Below are 17,993 nucleotides of genomic sequence, written 5' to 3' on the forward strand. Positions count from 1 at the left end.
GGTTGAGCAATTGCAGGCCTCGAAGATTAAAAATAAATTGGAAAAGTAATGGACAATTATTTTAGCTCTGTATATTTTGCACCTTTCCATTTCCCATTTTTGTGCATTTGATTTCTTTCACTTGCCAGCAGACCATTAATTTATATTCCATGATCCAATGGCATTTGCTTAAAGAATATTTTTTGAATGAGTGCCATGATTTTCTATCTGATAATTCAAGTGAATGGCAAATAATGCACCGGGCAGCCAAAAGTCCTTATGCAGTGAAAGTACCAGATCAATTAATTATTCTAATGTTAACTTGTTAACTTGGAGTAATGTATTTTTTTCTAATTGTGTAATTCTATAGAATCCTATAGAAATTTGTCATTATTTGTTTTTTTAATAGGATTATAATACCTTGAACATTGATGGAAAATTGAATAAGGATTATCAACAAGATTATCACCTTGAATATGGCATGGAAAATGATACACATACAATCATTGCCTTCTCAAGAGATTTGAATACTTGTGACAATGAAGATAAGATCATAACGGTACGTTAATCTCTCCATTTTACTTTATGTGATCTTACAGTAGTGAACAAAACTAGAAACATTGCATGAGACAAATGATACATGATACTGCATCGTATACCAATTTTTGTTGTATTTTGTACTTTGGAGGAACATTCTTGTGAGAATGTATCCCGTTGTAAGAGCTCCAAAAACTAGCTTTCTCAATCATTGTTGGGTTTAAGATGGTAATTTTAGTGCCAACAGTATGGGGAAATTAACAGGTCCCTTTCAGAATGGCAGGCACTGACTAGTGGGGTACCGCAAGGCTCGGTGCTGGGAACGCAGCTATTTACAATATATATTAATGATTTGGATGAAGGGATTACAAGTAACATTAGCAAATTTGCAGATGACACTAAGCTGGGTGTAGTGAATTGTGAGGAGGATGCTATGAGGATGCAGGTTGACTTGGACAGGTTGGGTGAGTGGGCAGATGCATGGCAGATGCAGTTTAATGTGGATAAATGTGAGGTTATCCACTTTGGTAGCTGAAACAGGATGGCAGATTATTATTTAAATGCTGTCAAATTGGGAAAAGGGGAAGTACAACGGGATCTGGGGGTCCTTGTTCATCAGTCAATGAAAGTAAGCATGCAGGTACAGCAGACTGTGAAGAAAGCGAATGGCATGTTGGCCTTTATAACAAGAGGAGAAACATAGAAAATAGGTGCAGGATGAGGCCATTCGGCCCTTCGAGCCAGCACCGCCATCCATTGTGATCATGGCTGATCGTCCCCAATCAATAACCCGTGCCTGCCTTCTCCCCATATCCCTTGATTCCACTAGCCCCTAGAGCTCTATCTAACTCTCTCTTAAATCCATCCAGTGATTTGGCCTCCACTGCCCTCTGTGGCAGGGAATTCCACAAATTCACAACTCTCCGGGTGAAAACATTTTTTCTCACCTCAGTCTTAAATGGCCTCCCCTTTATTCTAAGACTGTGGCCCCTGGTTCTGGAGTCGCCCAAAATTGGGAAAAGTTTTCCTGCATCTAGCTTGTCCAGTCCTTTTATAATTTTATGTTTCTATAAGATACCCCCTCATCCTTCTAATCTCCAGTGAATACAAGCCTAGTCTTTTCAATCTTTCCTCATATGACAGTCCCGCCATCCCAGGGATCAATCTTGTGAACATATGCTGCGCTGCCTCAATCACAAGGATGTCCTTCCTCAAATTAGGAGACCAAAACTATACACAATACTCCAGATGTGGTCTTACCAGAACCCTATACAACTGCAGAAGAACCACTTTACTCCTATACTGAAATCCTCTTATTATGAAGGCCAACATTCCATTAGCTTTCTTCACTGCCTGCTGTACATGTACGCCAACTTTCAGTGACCTGTGTACAAGGATACCCAGGTCTCGCTGTACCTCCCCTTTACCTAAACTAACCACATTGAGATAATAATCTGCCCCCTTGTTTTTGCTGCAAAAGTGGCTAACCTCACATTTATCTATATTATACTGCATCTGCCACGCATCTGCCCACTCACTCAACCTGTCCAGGTCACCCTGCAACTTCCTAACATCCTCTTCACAGTTCACACTGCCACCCAGCTTTGTGTCATCTGCAAACTTGCTAGTGTTGCTCCTAATTCCCTCTTCCAAATCATATATATATGGTAAACAGTTGCGGCCCCAACACCGAGCCTTGTGGCACTCCGCTCGCCACTGCTTACCATTCTGAAAAGGACCCGTTCACTCCTACTCTTTGCTTCCTATCTTCCAACCAATTTTCTATCCACATTAACACCCTACCCCCGCATTAACACCCAACAATACCATGTACTCTAATTTTCAAAGGCTTTCTGAAAGTCTAGCTCCCCTTCATCCATTTTACTTGTCACATCCTCAAAAAATTCCAGAACATTAGTCAAGCATGATTTTCCTTTCATAAATCCATGTTGACTTGGGCTAATAATTTTACTGCTATCCAAATGCCCCGTTATTACCTCTTTAATAATTGACTCCAGCATCTTTCCCACCACCAAAGTCAGGCTAACTGGTCTGTAATTCCCCGTTTTCTCTCTCGCTCCTTTCTTGAAAAGTGGGATAACATTAGCTATCCTCCAATCCACAGGAACTGATCTTGAATCCATTGAACATTGGAAAATGATCACCAATGCGTCCACTATTTCTAGAGCCACCTCCCTGAGGACCCTGGGATGCAGACCATCAGGCCCAGGGAATTTATCATCCTTCAGTCCCATTAGCCCTCCCAATACTATTTCTCGCCAAATGAAAATTTCTTTCAGCTCCTCTACCCCCTTAGATCCACTGTCCTTCAGTACTTCTGGGAGATTGTTTGTGTCTTCCTTAGTGAAGACAGAACCGAAGTAGCTGTTCAACTCTTCTGCCATTTCCTTGTTGCCCATAATAATCTCACCCGTGTCTGCCTTCAAGCGACCCACATTTGACTTTGCTATTCTTTTTCCCTTAACATATCTAAAGAAGCTTTTACTGTCCTTCTTTATATTCCTGGCCAGCTTCCCCTCGTATAGGAGTTGAGTATAGGAGTTGAGTATAGGAGCGCAGAGGTCCTTCTGCAGTTGTACAGGGCCCTAGTGAGACCATACCTGGAGTATTGCGTGCAGTTTTGGTCTCCAAATTTGAGGAAGGACATTCTTGCTATTGAGGGAGTGCAGCATAGGTTGAGAGGGAATCTTATTGAAACATATAAGATTATTAAGGGTTTGGACACGTTAGAAACACGGCAGGAAACATGTTCCCGATGTTGGGGGAGTCGAGAACCAGGGGCCACAGTTTAAGAATAAGGGGTAAGCCATTTAGAACGGATATTAGGAAACACTTTTTCACACAGAATTGTGAGTCTGTGGAATTCTCTGCCTCAGAGGGCGGTGGGGGCTGGTTCTCTGGATACATTCAAGAGATAGCTAGATGGGGCTCTTAAAGATAGCGGAGTCAGGGGAACTGGGGAGAAGGCAGGAACGGGGTACTGATTGACCACCTATCTAATTGTTTCTTAAATATTTCAATAGTACCTGCCTCAACTACCTACACCGGCAGCTCGTTCCATATCCCGACCAACCGTCGGGTTTCTATTAAATCTACCCCCCCCTCACTTTAAACCTCTGTCCTCTGGTTCTTGATTCCATTACTCTGGGCAAGAGACTCTATGCGTTTATCCAATCTATTCCTTTCACAATTTTGTACACTTCAGTAAGATCACTCCTCGTCCTCCTGCGCTCCAAGGAATAGAGTCATGGTCTGCTCAACCGCTCCCTGCAGCTCAAGCCCTTGAGTCCTGGCAACACCCTCGTAAATCTTCTCTGCACCCTTTCTAGCTTGACAACATCTTTCCTTTAAAATATTGCCCAAAACTGAATGCAATACTTTAAATGTGGCCTTATATAACTAAAACACGAACCCCCCCACCATACTCAATACTCAGCATGATGAAGACCAAAGTGCCAAAAGCCTTTTTGACCACCCTATCTATCTGCGACACAACTTTCAAGGAACTATGTACCTGCCCTCCTAGATCCCTCTGCTCTTTTGAACCAGAATGATTATTTGCCACCAGAATGAAATGCTATGGCTGATGTTAGATACAAGAAACTATTAGAGATCTGTGCAATATGTTGTTGTTTACCCCACAAATTTGATAAAAGGTTGGTGAGGACCAACAATTTAACAACCATTCAAGTTTTATAAACAAGGGAATGATTTAAAGCCTTGTTATTATCCGTAAGCTTTCCTGAAAATCCATTTAAAAAAACTATAATTGACCTCACGTATTATGAGCTATTTTCTGATTTGAAAATGTCCTTTGTTTTAGTCAGTTTTGATTATCAAAATATCAATTGATAGCTATTTCCTTTATACTTAGCTCTTACCACACTCTCCTTTGGAAGGAAAGAATTCTGTCACTCATGATGCTGCTGCAATAATGCTCCTTTCATACTTCTCAAGTTTCCAATGAGTCATTAATTTTATAAATGAGAAACACTTCTTCCAGCTGTGGATTCTTCAATCATTTTCAGCAATGGCTCACTGTTAATACAGAATAGCTTGTTCAATTAGCAAGGACATAGAGGTCGTAGCAGACTGCAGGATGGTGAAACAGGAGGATCTATTCTGCATTACAACATCCCAATGGTATGTTCTGTAGGCACTTAAGCACCATGGAACAAATGAACTGCCTCTTTGCTATTTTCAAAGTTGGAGATCTAAAACAAGTTGCAGACTTGGAAATAAAGCCATTACTATTAAGTAGCAAAGAAGGACATATATAAAAATAATGGAGGTACATCAGCAGCTTTTCATGCACTTGACATCATCCATATCTTCCCTCATACCATATCCCTTTGTTCATGAATACCATGCTTTCTGACTTATTTGTATGCAACCACATATTATTATTAATTGTAGTGCTAACATATACAGAAACATGCATATCATCTGTCCCAAAAATCTTTCTCCTGTGGTCTTGCATCTTTGGAAAAAGGTCATTTTTGCTTGATTTAATCTGCAAATGAATTGTACAGAGTAGCAATTCCAACAAATCTTTGGGTCATTTAAAGCTTTAAGCCTTGTGTTGGCTACTTTTTTTAAATTGAAATGCATTCTTGAAGTCGGGAGTCAGGAGTCAGGAGCCCCTTCCTAATGATCTTAGCTCAAACCATCCTTCTTGAACCTTCCAGCTCTGTTCATATAATCTTGCACGGGCTCAACCAAGACAGAACAGCCAAGTACCCATTGTGCAAGTACTATTGCAAAATGTATTTTGCTGCCAACAATTTAACATTTGGCAACATACAATAATACTCAACAGCAACTAATAAGACTTATTTTGCTATCACTGCATGTAGAAACAATTTTATGGTGGTTGCAAAGAAGAATGAGCCATTAATATGTCATTTATTTCCAGTGGCTGGAAAAGGTCTTTCATCAAAAGTGGAACATTCTGAAGTGGAACGTCTCTGAATTGAAATGTTACACATCACATTTTTTTTCTCTTTTCATGCTGCCAGACCTGATGAGTGTTTTCAGCAATTTCCCATTATCCAAATCTTTGTTTATAATTTATGAATCAACTTCTGCACTCAAGTGTCACAGACTGTAAATACAAAAATTACCCTTTTATTCCTTATCTCTTTTTTGTTTTACTCGATTTTAATCTTCAATGTACATCAGCATATCTAATTTTGTTTACTAGTCTCTGTTGTAGCAACCTGTCGAAGGACCTATGAAAAACCAAATACATCACATCAATTGGTTTGCCTTTATCTATTCTGTTGGTTAAAAAATGCCAACTGAATCGTTGAATATGATTCGCCTTTTGCAAACCCAAATTGATCCTACCCATTGCATGCTTCCTTCCTTAGCTAAATACTAAATTGGTGGTAAAGTACCTTACTTGGCCTCATGTTAAAAATGTATTATAATAAAATAATGTCTTTTGAAGAAGGATAATGGAAAGTGTAACAGCGCAAGATAAAAAATAATCAAAGAATAGGCCAAATATACTCATTATAAAGCTATGGATAAAGTACCATTATATGGCTTGTGTTATATGCCTGTAATAATACAAAACACTTCATAGATTTACAAGGAAGTGTAAAGTGTAAAGTGAAGAAGGGTTTCGGCCCGAAACGTCGCCTATTTCCTTCGCTCCATAGATGCTGCTGCACCCGCTGAGTTCCTCCAGCAATTTTGTGTACCTTTCATAGATTTACAAAGTATTTTATGTTGGTTATGTTGGGTAGGTGTGACTCCCAGTATCTGCACATCATGGAGTTAAATAAAAGGCTTGGTGGCCTGTTTTGGCGAAAGATTTTGTTGGCAAAATGATTTGTATAGAGGTGGATATCAGGTTATTTCCTGTACTTTGAAGATTTATTTTAACATCCATTTTAACTGAGATTCAGAGAATTGATTTACCTTTGCAAACAATTTTAGTTATCTAGTCATGACATAATTGTATTGCAAATAAACCAAATATTTTTGCCGCTTTCTGCTGGCCTATTGCTGCCATGTATTAATCTATTTGAAGAAAGACATTTTTGATAGCTTTTCTAATTTACTCTCCACTAATATCTAATTAAATGCATAATTTCGGATGATGTATTCATGATGTGATAAATCTCCTTGGATTTTGAATTTGATGCATCATATATTTGAATTCCACTTTACTCATCTTTCAATTTAGAAAATGGTAGATTTCTGTATGTCATCTTTTCAGTCCACTTATGCTCTGGGGTTAGGATTGGGTTTGATACTTGGATCACATTTTGAGCGAATGTGATATTGCGGCATGCCCTTATAAAACATATTCTGTCATTCTAGTATGAACCCCGCATCCCAATAACATGATCAATCTTCCAAATGAATAGACAAAATTTGAAAATGAATTAATGAATAATTAAAAAATACCGGAAACAGTCACAGGCACCTATTTTCTATGTATCTATGTATCTATGAGTATACCATTGCATTTAGTATACCATTGAATAATCTAAAGTTTGACTTTGTTTATTCCTTGTGTTTAGGAGAATACCGTTAGGGTGATATGGGCCTATCATCCAGATGATGTGGGGCAAGATGGTCCACAATATCACTCGTCAAACCGTGGAAGAAAAAGTCTTCATTTGCTAAACCCTGAAATGGAAACTTCAATTCCTAGTGATGTACTTACTTTCAACATAAGACATCAAAACGTAAGTACAGATAGTAGATTTAATAGCATCCATTTTAGGACTCATTCGCTTATAAATATTATAATTAAATGTTCTGCTTTCTCTTCCCATGCAAAAAAAACATATACCTTATTAATATAATACTTTTAATAGTTGATTTTTGTTTAAGACAGGTCCTGATACCTGAAAAAGGTACAACTTACTGGTGTCAAATCTTTAAGCTGCCAACCTTGACCAAAAAACATCATGTAATAAAAGTGAGTAATGCACCTTCTTTATTTCGAGATTGTTAAAATTAGAAGTGATAATTCAGCAACTTGCTGTGGAGGTTGAATCCAAGAGAGTTGATTTAATCTGTTTATTTCCTATTTCTTTCCGCCTGACATTCAATTGGTACTGTTCAAATCTGTTCCATGTCTCTAACCAAATTAAGGACTTGCCTTAAATTATTTGTGCGACCTTCAGGATACTGAATGGAAGAAGCATGTGGCTTTCTATAGAACTGTCCTGTTGGCTGATTATCCTTTGGAGTAGGTAGACAAAAATGCTGGAGAAATTCGGCAGGTGAGGCAGCATCTATGGAGCGAAGGAAATACAAAGTCAAGTCAAAGTATCCTTTATTGTCATTCAGACCTTTCGGTCTGAACGAAATTTGTGTCTTGCAGTCATACACATAATAAAAATACCAAAAACAAACAATTAACACATAATTTAACATCCATCGCAGTGAGTTCACCAGGCACCTCCTCACTGTGAAGGAAGGCAAACGTCTTAGTCTTTGTCTCATCCCTCCTTGGTCTCCCTCTGTGCTGAAGCGATCCAGGCCTCCGATGTTGTGACCCCGCCGGGTGATGGTAAGTAAGTCAGTCCCGTGCTGAATCCGAGCTCCGTGAACGGGCCGGTTCAAACTCCGCGGCCCGGGGCAGTCACAGCTGCCGAAGCTGCCGCCCTCCAGTCCAACGGAGGAAGCTGTTGTTGCGGGAGCTCCGGAAAAACAGGTCACCAACCTGTGACCTGCGAGCTCCCGACGATGTCATCCACTGGGCGCGCGGCTGAGCCTCCGAAGTCGGGCCGCCGCCACCAGAACGCCGGTACGCCGCCACAGCTCCAAAGTCGGGTCCGCCGCCGGAATGCCGGAACACTGCCATAGCTCCGGTCGGGCCCGCCGCAGGAACGCCGCCACAGTTCCGAAGTTGGCCTGCCAATGCCGGAATGCTGCCACAGCTCCGAAGTCTGATCCGCTGCCGGAACGCCGGAACGCCGACACAGCTCCGAAGTCGGGCCGCTGCCGGAACGCCGCCACAGCTCCGAAGTCGGGTCCGCCGCCGGAACGCTGCCACAGCCTCGAGGCCGCCAGCTCCACCGTTAGGCCACAGCGCAGACGGAGACGGAGACGGGGATACGACAAGAAAAAGTCGCTACCCCCCGAAGGAAGAGACTAAACCATGTTTCTCCCCCCCCCCCCCCACTCACACACACCTACACAACCTAATAAACTAAATTTAACTAAATTTAACTAAAACAGACAAAAGAAAACAACAAAAAAATGAAAAAACAGACGGACTGCAGGCGAGCCGCAGCTGCCAGGCAGCGCTGCCACTTCCGGAAATAATTAAATAGGCAACGTTTCGGGTCGAAACCCTTCGTCAGACCCGAAATGTTGCCTATTTCCTTTGCTCCATAGATGCTGCCTCACTCACTGAGTTTCTCCAGCATTTTTGTCTACCTTCGATTTTCCGGCATCTGCAGTTCCTTCTTAAACAATCCTTTGGAGTAGGTTTGCTGTTGGGAGTTGAATTAATATTTTGTTCTCCGGATTCAAATATGTTGCAAGTTGCAATACATAAATTGTGTAGAGTTCCTGGCTAGCATCGTAGAACAATGAAGAGCAAAAGATGAATTCAATTTAAGCAGATGCTCCAGTCCATTATGGAGGAAGTGCTACCCAGTCGGAGGTATCATCTTTCGGATGAGACTTTAAATAGTGTGACTGATGCTCCTCAGATTTATGTACACTGTAAAATATGCTATGTTACAATTTCATAGAAGGGAGGTTTTTGTCCTGATATTTCCTACTCAATCTCCAGGATTAAAACAGATGATGTATTAATTACAATTGTATTTATGGGACTGTGCTCTGGCAAATTAGCTGCTGTTTCCCATATTACAACAACATCTACATGTTAAAATATATTTCACTGGCTGCAAAGCCCTTTGGAACCAAGTAAATTAAAAATATATATTTATTTTAAACTTTTAAACACAGAAACATTAAACAAAATGAAATTTAACTAGGCTTATGGTTCAACCTATCTTGTTGTATTTATGCCTCTGTTCAATTTGTAGTAATTTGACCAAGTTCAACGTCTGAGTGATATTAGTGGACTTTAATGTCAAAATAATGACTGTGGAAAGTACCTTTCCTGCAACCAAAAATAACAGGGGTTTTGAATTACAGTGGAATAAATGCATTGGTTACATCAGTACAAATGTTCAACTGTTACAGTTTCCTTTTGGGATGACGGGATCTAAATTGAGTCTTTAAAAATGAATGACTTTTTTTCCTTGAATTTGTTGGTAACTTATCCTGCCAGTACAAATCATTAATATATTTGTGCTTAAATAGCCGACAGCAGACCAGAACCAAGATTGTTTATTCCTAGCCATCTTAAAACCATCTCTCCCTCAGTTTGGTCACAAAAGCTTTATACCCCTTTAACTTGGTTTTGGTTTGTTTCAGCTCTGTCTGTTTGCATTTTTCATCTGCTTTGCCCTACTTTAAATTTTGCTTTACATTCTCTTTTTAACCTTTCCAATTTGAGAATAGATCTAAAATTCCTGTGGAATTCCTCATGCCTTGAAACAGCTGGAATAAGGTCGAGATTGAGAAAAATGATTAGAATTTGTGAGGAAGGAAGGTTGTACACACCCAGGATTAGCCAGGAGATTGATCCTGAAATCCCTCCGGACCAAGTTTATGATGTCCGAACAAATGTTCATTTGCCGTCTGTCCTTGACTGTAGAGGTTGTTCACCCAATTGATAACGGATCCAGGAATCATCCTGTTTGTATTTTTTTTAGATATATATATATACTGAACTGTTTTGTTGTGGGTTTATTATGGGCTTTACAGAGTACTATATTTACATATCTGTTGTGCTACTGCAAGTAAGAATTTAACTGTTCTGTTTTGGGACATATGATAATAAATCACTCTTGACTTGACTTGAGATTTCGTTGACCAGAAATTCTATAAAGATGAATTGTAACAAGATGCTTCTTTGGCAGTGTTATATTCTGAATTATGAGCATATTTCTCAGGGATTACAATTTTTGAAATCCTTAATATTTCAAAAATAGTTTGACAGTGTGCCTACAAGGCAAATAAAATGTCATAGAAGGCAAGGTTAATAAAATGTCATATGGTAGGTAGCAATGGGAGAGGTAAAATAGTAGCTAGCAGCAAAAGAAATCAAGACCAATTTGTGTTTTATTTACCAAGTGGAAGCAATAATGTCAATAGTGGTCTTTCAAGGGTTCAATTGAGTGAATCGATCATACGATAGCAGAATGCTTCATATAGTTTTTTTCAGTGGACTTCATGCATTTGCAGAACATGTAGCAATCTCTGTATTTAGTGGAATAATGATGTAATATTGTTAATGGAATATTGATTTAACTGATACCATGTGTTTAATTACAAGGCAAAGTAATGCTACTTCAATGTGTTTAGTCTGCATTTAGTATTACCAACAGTATGTAGGCTTCAGTAAAGAATATGCTTGAAAAATAATACTGAATACAGGTGGGGAAGGGTTGGGTGGAATTTCATTTTATACTATGTTAATTGATAAGATTAAAAGTATTGACAGTTAAATTATGCTTTTTTGAATTGTCACATGGCTCTAATAACATGGTGACAGCATCTGGCAATTACCAAAATAATTTAATTTACTCGGATTATTATTATTGCACTATATTTGTTATTTATTGAGTGTGTGCATGTGTATACACACACTGAACTTTTTTTTTTCTCCCGTTATGTATTATGTTTACGTATTCTGTTGTGCTGCAGCAAGCAAGAGTTTCAATGTCCATATGACAATAAAACACTCTTGACTCTTGACTTGAAAAGGATACTATGAAAAGGAAAAAATAATAATATGTTGGCATGTGAATCTTTTGTTTGGGGAGACTGGAGATAAGGGAGAAACATTTTTTTTAAATTGAAGTAAGGCAGCTGGAGGATGTCATCTTAGTTTTGCATGGCATAGTCTTGTACTTTGAGACCTGGGCCAGCGTGCTGGAGAGCTGCTACAATAGAGGTAGTGACACTGTGCAGCAAGGCAAGCTGCTCAATGTTTACTGGCGAACTTTGGATCACTCTAAGAGGTAGACACCAGATTGTGAGGTGCCTGCTTCTGGTGGTCACCCAGGGCAATGGGTAACAGCGTTCAGTATGAGATGCAACAGCATACATTATTTGATGTTAGGGGAAACATGGGCACATGCGAAGATGTAATCGCCCATTAAACAGCACGCCATCAGTGTGGATAATCTTTTCTGCAATTCGTATTGCTGAAGATTTGGATCCGTTCAAATGCCTCAGTTCAGCCCTGGTATTTCGAGCAGACCTGTAGGTATTCCACGATTCCATTGCTTGACAAGTGGGCACAGCAGTAAAGATGCTGCCTTACAGCGCCATAGACGCTGGTTTGATCCTGACTACGAGTGCCATCTGTACAGTTTGTACGTTCTCCCCGTGACATGCGTGAGTTTTCTCCGGGAGCTCCAGTTTCCGCCCAAATTCCAAAGACGTACAGGTTTATTGGCTAATTGGCTTGGTAAAATTGTAAATTATCCCTAATGTGTATAGGATAGTGTTAATGTGCAGGAATCGCTGGTCGGCTCTGACTCGATGGGCCGAAGGGCCTGTTTCCATGCAGTATCTCAAAACTACACTAAACTAAGTTGTTGATAGGACCCAGACTATCACGCTAGTAAACAGATGGCCTAACGAGTCCGTGGATGAGGAACTATGAATCCTTAAAGTGCACATTGAGGTAGGCATCACAGCAATCATTGTGTGTCATCGGCTGGTCAACAGAAAAAATATGTTCATTACTTGTGCAGTTCGTAAGACTCCGAGGGTTCACAAAATACAAATCATCTTTCTCCCCTAAGTATTCAGGCATGTTATATTGGGAAAGTTCAGCTTCTGTAAGCCTCTTTTATACATTAGCCCTCTTTTCAGAGAAGTACAATAAGTTTGATTATGGGACAGCATCGAAGTTCAGAAGGTATATTTGTTTTTATTAATGGCATATTTGTGATGGGTATAATACTTGCCCTTAACACTAACTGTCATGGATAACAAAAGTAAAGACTGAGAGCTAACGGCTGAACCTCCAGTTGCATGTCATTAACAGCGTTAATGTGACCACATAATACTGGATTAAAACTCACATATCTGGTTGCTAATGGCAACTCGACTATTAGACCGCTGATTTTTTTTCTAGCAGTTAATTTTTTCAAAAATCTAGAAGTAGAACACAGTCTCAGTCCAAGATGTTTTTTGACTGCACGTTGCAAGGACTGAATTAGTATTTTGGGGAATTTGGGAAGAGGATAACTGATTAATCATTGTAAGATCAACAACACTGATCTTTTGTAATACTTGCCCAATATATGTTAATTTTAATAATTCCACTTTGTTTCAGGATGGTGTGTACTTAATTCCAGCAATGATTAATGGGGAGTTTCGGAAATGAATAATCATTCATAAATTTATGCCTGCATACTCTGACAAATAGCTTCCTAGTTTTTTCATGCACCGTTACACAAGGACTAGATTGATTGTTTAAGAGCATAATTTGGGGGAAGGATATAATTTATAAAAAGGTCATTGTGCATGAGAGCATATAGCAAGAATGTTGACAACTTGGGGAATGGCTGCTAATAGATCAACATTTTTTCAGGCTGTCTATAGGCTGTAATTAGATTAAAGCATTACTCTAATAACTATGATATTGTACGATTGATAAAGGAACTAAAGCAACCAAATACTGTTGAAGCAAAAATTTAAAAGAACGCTTCAATTAAAGACCAAACACAATATATTAAGACAATAAATGCAAGCATTGCAGAGGGTTTCACAACCAGAGAAAACAATGAAGTAAGATTTTGTCAAAAATAGCAATTCTTGTGCTACACTTGGTTATGTACTCTCCAATAACTGTGATTTTTAAATGTGAATCACGTATTTGAATAGTTTGACTCTTATTCTTTGAAAATGTAATGGGATTGTAAATGATCATCTGAACAGGCAGATGGGTCTTCAGTTTAACATGTAATTCGTCAATGTAGCATACTTTCACTGTGTAGATTGGCTATTGTATGTTAGCCAATCAGAATGCTTACTAGTAATAACTCCGCCTAGTGCATGCTTTATAGTGTTAAGAACTCGTTTATTACATTTAGTAGATGCAGCAGACTGAACGTATAATGTACTGCATATCTCACTCTGAGAAGTCTATTAAAGATGCTTATACTTTTACCCGTGTACGAATCAGGTAATTACATGGTGTCAGAAGTAGGTGGCTAATGAATTGGTACGCAATAAGATTGTGGGGGGAATGAGAGATCGCATGCTAAGGGCTGAGCTCCTTCGTAACCCAGAACTGACTTTAGATCAAGCTATTCATTCATGTTGCATGGCAGAGGTCATTGCCCTGCTCGCAGACTCTGCTCCTCCCAGCCCACTTCAGCAACACAACGTTAATCTTGCTAACTACTCTCCCCGCAATGTTTCAAATGTGCCTTGGAAAGGTTCTAATGTGTCTGCCACGCGATGCCTCAACTGCAACTATTTCCACTCTAGCCCACGGAAAAATTTGTCACCACTGCAAGAAGCTTAATCATTTTGCGATGTGTTGTCGGTCTCGTGGGAACGCTACCTCAAGAACAAATCTGTACCTGTTACAACAAGAACTGCCTGACTCTGAGTCCCAAGAAGACGACGATGCTTCCCATGAGCATGATTCCGATAACACCGACAACAACTCAGCAGTGCTCTCTCTCCTACGCTCCTCCGGCAAACTGCTTGACCCAGCAGTGACCATGGTGATAAACAACAAGACCCTGACTGCTGAAGTCGACACGCGTGCAAAGGTCAACGTTACGTCATTAAGGGAGTTCAACAAGATCAGGAGCACAGAGCTAAACACTGTCATAAGGAACGGATGGCCCCAATAACAGTCAAACACCCCGCTCGAAATACGACCCTACTTCCTGGTTCATGATGAACTAGTGCTACAGGACGGGATAATCGTCAAAGGCCACAAGGCAGTCATCCCTCCCACTCTACGGGGTGAGTACTATGACGACATTTACAGAGGCCGCCACGGCACGGAGGCAACTTTAAAACGGGCTCAAAATGTTGCCTGAACATTAGTGCTGAATATCATTGCCTGGCAAACTGAGGGAATTGTAGTTGAAATTATGCTGTTGGAGAGCTGCTTTCAGTCTGCAAGCAATTGGAGACTTGAGCTGCAATGTAATATCAAATTGGAGGAACAGCACCTCATATTTCACTTGGCTGGTTTACAACCCAGCAGTATGAATGTTGATTTATCTTACTTCAAGTAACCCTGCCCCTCTCTGCCCCTCCCCCACCCTAGTTTTCCAGCCAGTGCCACAGTTCACATCCATATATCCTTTTATCATCTCTTCCACAGCCAACAATGGAGCAATTTGGTTCTCCACCTTTCCTTGGTCATCGGTGAAAACTGATTTGTTCTGAACCTTTTCATGTGTCTAGTTTTCCTCTACCCTGACTCTCAGTCTGAAGAAGGGTTTTGACCCAAAATGTCACCTATTTCTTTTCTCCAGGGATGCTGCTTGACCTGAGTTACTCTAGTATTTTGTGTCTAATCTGTTTCTTCTTTTCACTAATTGCTACCATACAATGTTGATGTGATGTAAGAAACCAGGTGATCTTTAATCACTTTTCAATTGTAGTTTAAGCAGTATACATTATTTTAGGATTTTTCACTTTTGATTGAGTTCAGAGTTGTTTCATCTTAGTGCTTCTTGAGCTTTCCTGCTTCATTTCTACATAATTTATGTTTAATCATTCGCAAACCTATTTAAATATTAATCATTAATGTTATAATAAACAACTCTCTTTAGAGTTTATAAATGTGATCTGACTTTTTTTAATATAGTGTATATCCTGAGATTTGTTGCTGCAGATTTTTGAGACATTATTAGTACTCTTTATGAGAGCTCTCTTATAACTTTCTTGATGGCATTCCTCTTTGTGTTAAATCATGGATGCCATCTGAGGTGTTCTTCTGCATTCAATATTATTGCCAGTCCTTCTCATAAACTGATAACAACTGCATTTTCTGCCTTCCCTTTTGCAAATGTTTCTGCTGCCTTTGGAAGTGTTAACATGTAGGTCTTATTCCATCTTTGGTCCTCTTCCTGCTGAGCTAAGGCTCCAGACAGAGCAACTTGTTTTCTATATCCTGCCAGGATATTCCCTTTGAAGATATTTTAATTCATTTTAGTGAATACTGATTCCCTTCCAGGGCCCCAAAGCCAGCTTGCGGCAAGTGTGCACTGCATACATGTCCAATAATTTTGATAGATATCTTGATTATATTTCAGTCACATTGTTAGAATTGTAAAATATTGCAACTATCCTTCCTGTTTCCTGACCTAATTCAATCTCTCTTAATTTACCTCTGTGAAGGTGGCAGTCAGACATATTTTTAAATAGTTAAAAACCTTCTGGTGAAAGTAACCCAACATTGCTGTTAGATAGAAAGTTCCAGGATTTAGACTGAGCTACAGTGATTTATTTCCAAGTCAAGATTATGTGTGACTTGGAGAGAACCTTTCGAAGTAGACCTTAAAGTAAAATGGTCAAAAAGCAGGTTTGAAGGTACTTTTTTCCCCCCAGAAACTAAGGTTAATCACATAACTCAAAAAAATCTATCTATGGATAATAGTAGTAGAAAATAACCCATAGGTATTGTTGGCATGGATCTATTAAATGGGGAGGAAATAGGGACTCAAATGTTCTGTTCCTTGGCTTCTGTTGTTATTTCAATTTTGGCGACTGATTATATGTTGTTGCAGTTTGCTCAGTTTGTTAGCAAGTGCACAGAAATAAATATTTCACCAGATGAACCTTATGACATCTTTGGACAAGGTTAGAGGCGGTGGGGTCTGCTTTCTAATCTATACCTTGCTGTGCTCAGAGTGCTTGCTCCCCGGACCTGGAATGTCTCACTGCGATGCCATCCCTACTACCTACTCAGCTATCCTGACAACAGTCTACATCCCTCCCCATGTGGATGCCACCATGATCTGAATAAACTGTTTTCTGCTATCAACAGCTTCGAGACAAAACACCCCAAAGTCCTTGTCATTGTAGATGGAGACTTCAATCAAGCCAACCTCAAGAGCATACTACCAAAGTACTATCAGCATGTCTCTTGTTCCACCTGGGGCCAGAACTACTTCGACCACTGCTACATATCCATACCACTGCACCATTCCTCAGCCACATTTCGGGAAAGCTGATCACCTCCCTGCAGGAGGAAGCAGGAAGATCCGATGCAGAAAGTTGTTCAATGCTAGTCAGCGGACACGGATGACATCTTAAGAGACTGCTTTAAGTCAGTGGACTGGTCCATATTCAGCGATACTGCAATTAACCTGAATAATAATAATAATAATAAATTTTATTTATGGGCGCCTTTCAAGAGTCTCAAGGACACCTTACAAAAATTGAGCATGTAGAGGAAAAACATGTAAGGGGAATGAAATAAATAGTAGAGAAATGACTAGTACACAAAGTAAAGACAGAATTCAATCCAAAACACAGTATGAGGCAATTAATGCACAGATGAAAAGGGACGGGGACGTGGGGCTAAGGATAGGCAGAGGTGAAGAGATGGGTCTTGAGGCGGGACTGGAAGATGGTGAGGGACACGGAATTGCGGATCAGTTGGGGGAGGGAGTTCCAGAGCCTGGGAGCTGCCCTGGAGAAGGCTCTGTCCCCAAAACTGTGGAGGTTGGACTTGTGGATGGAGAGGTGGAGCTGATGCCAAGGAGATGTGAGTTGCAATAGTCCAGTCAGGAGGAGATGAAGGCATGGATGAGTCTTTCAGCAGCGGGCGGTTTGAGAGAGGGTCTGAGTTTGGCGATGTTGCGGAGATGAAAGAAGGAGGTTTTAATGACATGGCGGATGTGAGGCTCAAGGGAGAGGGTGGAATCAAAGATCACGCCAAGGTTGCGGGCCTGGGGAGATGGGGAGACAGTGGTGTCGTCGATGGTGAGAGTGGGGTTATTGATTTTGCTGAGTGTGGCTTTGGAGCCTATGAGGAGGAATTCTGTCTTATCGCTGTTGAGTTTGAGAATGAGTGTGCCACTGCCGTATCTGACTTCATCATCAGCAAGTATGAAGGAGTACGTGCCGAAGAGGACAATCCAATTGTTGCCCAACTATTAATGAACCAAGAGGTACATTCCTGGGTGAAGGCCAGGTCCACAGCGTGCAAGTTAAACGATCCCGAGTGGTACAAAGAAGCCCGCTATCTTCTCAAAAGCCATCAAGAATGCCAAGAATGCCAAATCTCTCCCTGCACGGGAGACCCGACCTTTTCTTTGTCGGGTCTCCGTTGTCGTTGGGGCTGCAACGAGGAGCGGCCTCCAACAGGAAGACCGGGGGCTGTGGTGCCGACTACTCACCTCACCGTC

The 17,993-nt window shown here is 40.4% G+C and overlaps 1 protein-coding gene across 1 annotated transcript in view; it reads left to right on the forward strand.

The window, feature by feature from the left end:
- moxd1 (monooxygenase DBH like 1) overlaps positions 1–17,993 on the forward strand; it is a 69,185-nt gene that overhangs the window by 17,991 nt on the left and 33,201 nt on the right. The window contains exons 2-4 of the mRNA XM_033021285.1: positions 389–538; positions 7,074–7,241; positions 7,394–7,477. Coding sequence (XP_032877176.1) covers positions 389–538; positions 7,074–7,241; positions 7,394–7,477 — 402 coding nt within the window. The remainder of the gene's footprint in view (positions 1–388; positions 539–7,073; positions 7,242–7,393; positions 7,478–17,993) is intronic.

The sequence above is a fragment of the Amblyraja radiata genome, chromosome 5 (genome assembly GCF_010909765.2).
Source record: "Amblyraja radiata isolate CabotCenter1 chromosome 5, sAmbRad1.1.pri, whole genome shotgun sequence".
Classification (NCBI taxonomy): domain Eukaryota; kingdom Metazoa; phylum Chordata; class Chondrichthyes; order Rajiformes; family Rajidae; genus Amblyraja; species Amblyraja radiata.